This window comes from Triticum aestivum, chromosome 5A, assembly GCF_018294505.1.
Source record: "Triticum aestivum cultivar Chinese Spring chromosome 5A, IWGSC CS RefSeq v2.1, whole genome shotgun sequence".
Classification (NCBI taxonomy): domain Eukaryota; kingdom Viridiplantae; phylum Streptophyta; class Magnoliopsida; order Poales; family Poaceae; genus Triticum; species Triticum aestivum.
The window spans coordinates 496413339-496418335 of record NC_057806.1 but is presented as its reverse complement, the minus strand read 5'-3'; the positions used below and the strand labels follow the sequence as shown (position 1 = coordinate 496418335).

Here is a 4997-nt window from a genome sequence, read left to right as displayed (position 1 = left end):
CTCGCCCGAGACTCCCGGGTTCCGACGGCATGGGCGATGGCGATCCAGAAAGTGGAGCGCATTCTTCCGGCAACGGCGGCGAGCTTCCACCAGAGGCAGATGGCGGCCACAAAGCGTCGGCGAGTCGGTGGCTCCGGTGCGATGACTTCGCTGGGCCTGGGTGGCCGCTCCAGCGAGGTGGCAACACCAGCAGGCGTCAGTTCGAGCTCGGCGCTAGCAGGCAGAAGGATAGGTTGAGTACCGCCTGCCGACTGCTTTTTTTTTCTTCTCAGTTTCAGTTTTAGTGTTTAGTGATTACTCAATTTTGTGCCATCAGTCGTTCAAATTTAGTTGAACTGTATTTGTTCATATCATCATATGTTTTTAGCTTATACTTATATATTCGTTGACGGTTTCTGAATCACATTTGCCACTGGTTCTTGTGTGCACAAATGATCCAACGCTGTGCGCACTTGTTCGTTCCTGCGTGTCTGCGACTCTGGGCTAATCATGACACTGATGTGTTCATTGCAGATGGACAGATTGCTTCATCATTAGATAAAAGAAACAGCTCACCCTACCGACAAGATGATTATTCTCACTGTGACAACAAAGAAGGATATTCGGGACCCGACCTCCCAGAGGTATGTTCAGATAATAGGAGATTTCTATTGCAAGTGAAAACTATGATCAGAATGGCTAAATCAAAATTTATGAACATATCTCTCAGTGCTGCAAACTTTGCTTTGTTCTGCTGCACTTAACTCTCCATCAGAAAACTGTTCCACGAGCTCTAGATCCACCGTTGTCTTGATACACGTACTAGTAGTCTTCCTAGAGCTATTTTCAGCTCTGCCATTTGTTTTATTTGCCGTGGTTGCTCGTTTTTCTTAGTCTCGGCTAATTAGAGATCATGCCATCCTTCCCCAGCTTAAATCCAACCTTTACAAAGCTAGTCCTTGTACATCATTGTTCTGTTTATGAATACTTCCTTGGTACTGAAATTCTAATGATGATATTTTCTACTTCTGCATGTAGGACATCTGGCGTCATATATATTTCCTACTGCCAATGCAAGATGCTGCCCGTGCTGCCTGTGTGTCTCACTCCTTTCTCTGCTCCTGGAGATGCTATCCCAATCTTACCTTCACTAATGAAACAATGTGCTCGAAACAAAATTTATACGAGAGAACAGTGGGACCGAATGTTATAAGAGACTACAACAACAATATTGACCGTGTTGTAACATACCACTCAGGCGCTGGGGTGAGGAAACTCAGGCTTCAATACTGTGTTATTCCTGATGATGCAGAACCGTATCATCATCTCACCAGTTGGCTCCAGATTGCGGTTACACCAGGGATTGAAGAACTTGATCTTGTAGTATGGACGAGAGAGGCAACGTTTATTTCACAAAAAAGAAGGGAAAAGACAATGTTTAACTTTCCATGCACGCTTCTATCTGACATGTGTCAAGGCTCGATTCGGCATCTTTACCTTGGCAATTTGGGCTTGCATCCCACATTTCAACTTGGTTTGAGAACCCTGAAAACGCTGCATCTGAGTGAGGTGCATATTACGACGGATGAGTTAGGGTGCCTTCTATCCAATTCCTTTGCTTTGGCACACTTGAGACTTCAATATTGTTATGAGATCATTCGCCTAGAGATACCTCGTCTGCTGCAGCGACTCAGGTTCCTGGAGGTGATTGAATGTAGTCTTCAAGTGTTAGAGATCAATGCTCCAAATATCTCCAGATTCCGCTTAATGGGTCATAATGTGCAACTCTCGCTTGGAAAGTCGTGGAAAATGAAGAACCTGATGTTGAACAATAGGTGTGCCATCAGTTATGCTCTTGACAACCTTCTTTCCTGTGCGCCGAAAGTTGAGACTCTTACCATACGTTCTCGTTATGAGGTATTATTTTACTGTTAAGTTGGTAAGTGATATAGCAGTAGCCATGTCTTTGAATAATTAACCTGAGACATCTTTATGCAGATAATCAATGCTCCAGTGATATCTAGCAAATTTCTCCACCTCAAGATCTTGAGTATTCTTCTTTTCTCACGGCATAATCACCGGCACTATGATTATTTATCCTTGGTTTCTTTTTTTGAAGCTTCTCCTTCCTTGGAGAAATTTGTCTTGTATGTAGTCACTGTTCACCTTGCAAAGATTATCTAGTAACCATGCTTGTATCATGAATTTCAATGTCTTGGCCTTTGACCTTCAGGTACGAGCTGCGCAGTCCAAGGATGACCCGTTTGAGGGAGACCCCTCGTCTCTGAGGTGAATTCCAGAGCACTACCATGGCAAGCTCAAGAGTGTGGAGATCACTGGTTTCTACCCCCAAAAGAGCATGCTTGAGCTAACATGCCATATTCTTGAGAAGACAACATCACTTCGGCGCCTTACATTGGACACTTGTCCCGTGAATTATCGGTGTTCTAGCATATTTCACAGTAAATGCGCTCCACTGGAAACTGTGGATATAAGGGAGGCTCATAAATCTGTGTTGGCTGTGAAAACATACATTGAGGAGAAAGTTCCCCCTGCAGTGAAGTTCAACGTTCTGGAGCCTTGCAGCCGGTGCTATGTTTTGTGACGTTCAGATGTCAAATCATCGTGGTTGTTCAATGTTAAATTATGTAAATTTAGCTGTGTTGTGCTTTGCCTTTTAAGCTCCTATAGTTCTCCAATGTTTGGGGGTCCGTGGTAGTACTTTAATAATAACTTATTGGCAAACTGTCCAATTTATGTAATTTTACTGGATTCACCAGAATTGATCATTGTTGTCGGTCGAGTTTATAATTTTTGTGACTTGCAATACTTCCAAACAGTTGTATAAGATAATTTAAACTAAATTATGATGAAGAAACTCTGGCCAATTATCCCTTTCAATCTTCTAGCCATGGAGAAAATAGTGGCATAGTTTTCCAGGGCCTGCGCTGCCCGCGCGTGCATATATCACTGAAAAAAATAGCGCGCTATAGCGCCGCTAATAGCACGCTATAGAGAATTGTCTCGCTAAATCTATCAGTGTACAATGTCTCGCTAATAGCATGTTATATCGCGCTATAGCACACTAATAGCATATTTTTAAGGGTGGCACTATTTTCTGTAGCGCGCTATTTTTTTCATTGGCATGTATAGCTTGCTCCATTGCCTCTCCTCCCTTGATGAGGAGAGGAGGCCAAGCCGACCATCTGCCGCCGCCAGAGACAACAAGAGCGGTCATCCTTCTCCACCCCCATGGCTCTGGTAGAGTAGGAAAAGAAAAGAAAAGAAAAAACGCCAACACCCTCATGGCATTGGTAGACTAGGAAAAGAAAACGAGAGTGGTTTTTCAGCTCCCGGGTGCCCCTACACCCTCTATGAATAGTAAATTAAAAAATAGAAAACAAATTAAAAAAAATCTGAAACTTTGCAATGTCAAATATGATCAAACTTTGTAAGTGCTTGCAAGTTTTCATGCCGAAAAACATTCGAGGAGATCTACACAAGAAAAAGATTTCGGTGCTTGAAGTTTTGAGCACTTTTAGCACTGAAATCTGAAACTCATGCGTACACCTTTCTCTACATGATATTTTGTTATGAAAACTTGCAGGAACCTACAAAGTTTGACCATATTTGATGTCACAAAGTTTCAGAATTTTCTAATTTTTTGAATTTACTGTTCATATAGGGTGTAGGGGCACCCGGGAGCTATCACACCTTTCTCAAAGAAAAATGACAATGCTCTGAGGAGCGGTTCCACGTGAAAGAACTATAGGAAATCCCTATTTGACACATTTTGCGTCAAACCATCGAGGCGCCGCACACCCTTCTCCTGTATGGGGTCGGCCTCTGTTCCTGTTTCCTATTTCAACCGACTCCACTGGTGCATGCTTGTTTCCTTGTTCCCCTTTCTTCCTCATGTGGCTACATCGTCATTCCTTCCTCCTTCATGCGCCTCAGAGCGGTAGGTGCTCTGGCTGCTCTTCTTCTTCTTCTTCTTCTTCTTCTTCTTCTTCTTCTTCTTCTTCTTCTTCTTCTTCTTCTTCTTCTTCTTCTTCTTCTTCTTCTTCTCTCCCCTTCCTGCAAGTCTCTCGGATGGAAGTTAGGGTTAGCTAATTTGTTCTTTTTTCTTGGCATCCGGTGTTTTGGCGACCATATTCTGAGGAATCGCACTTCCATTTACTGATAATTGACCGAGGTTCGTCAGATCCGGTGTTCCCCGTTTGGGTTTAATTCCAATTTCCTAGGTTCCTCAACTGCATTCGGCTTTGCTTTTTCTGTTTGTGTTTGCAGGTTCGGCTAAGATCTAACAGATCGTGGTTGTTGTTCTACATGGTTGTAGTTAAATCATTACAGCAAGTACTGGGTCAACTGTTTTTTTTCTGGTGCTTGACACATCTGTTCATAACCCTTTGCGTGGATTTGTTTTAAGATGTGTTGGACATGGCTAGAGAAGTGAACAAACATATGTCCCTTCACTAGTAGAAAAAGGGTCTAATGTGAAACTCATTAGTCCCGGTTTGTAATTGAACCGGCACTAATGGTCATAGTACCGGTTCCAACGGCTAGGCGGGCGACGCTCATTAGTACCGGTTCGTGGCGAACCTTTAGTACCGGTTCGTGTCATGAACCGGTACTAAAGAGGTGGTGGCCTTTAATACGGGTTGGTGGCTCCAACCGGTATTAAAAGGGGGGGGGGGGTCTTCAGTACCGGTTGGAGCCACCAACCGGTACTAAAGGTGGTGGCCTTTAGTACGGGTTGGTGTCTCCAACCGGTACTAAAGACCCCCCCCCTTTAGTACCGGTTGGAGCCACCAACCGATACTAAAGGTGGTGCGGTGCCACCCGCAGTGCACAATGTTTAGTCGCACCTCGCTAGTTGAGAGGAGCTCGCACCGGTTTATAAGCCCCGCCGCGGCTACCGTGTCGAGCTCCTCTCTAAGCAGGCCTTTGTGGGCCTATTGCAAGTCTTCTGCCCTGTGGGGCCTACTGGGCCGTACGGGCCTGCATCCTGGCCCAAC

General features: G+C 44.4%; 1 protein-coding gene across 1 annotated transcript; it reads left to right on the top strand.

Moving 5' to 3' along the window:
• LOC123107357 (uncharacterized) lies at positions 1 to 2671 on the top strand. Its single transcript, XM_044529344.1, has 5 exons — positions 1 to 232; positions 514 to 623; positions 1018 to 1896; positions 1978 to 2126; positions 2213 to 2671. The coding sequence occupies exons 1-5, from the start codon at positions 37 to 39 to the stop codon at positions 2265 to 2267; spliced, it is 1389 nt and encodes a 462-aa protein (XP_044385279.1). The 5' UTR covers positions 1 to 36; the 3' UTR covers positions 2268 to 2671.
• The last annotated feature ends 2326 nt before the right edge of the window (positions 2672 to 4997 follow it).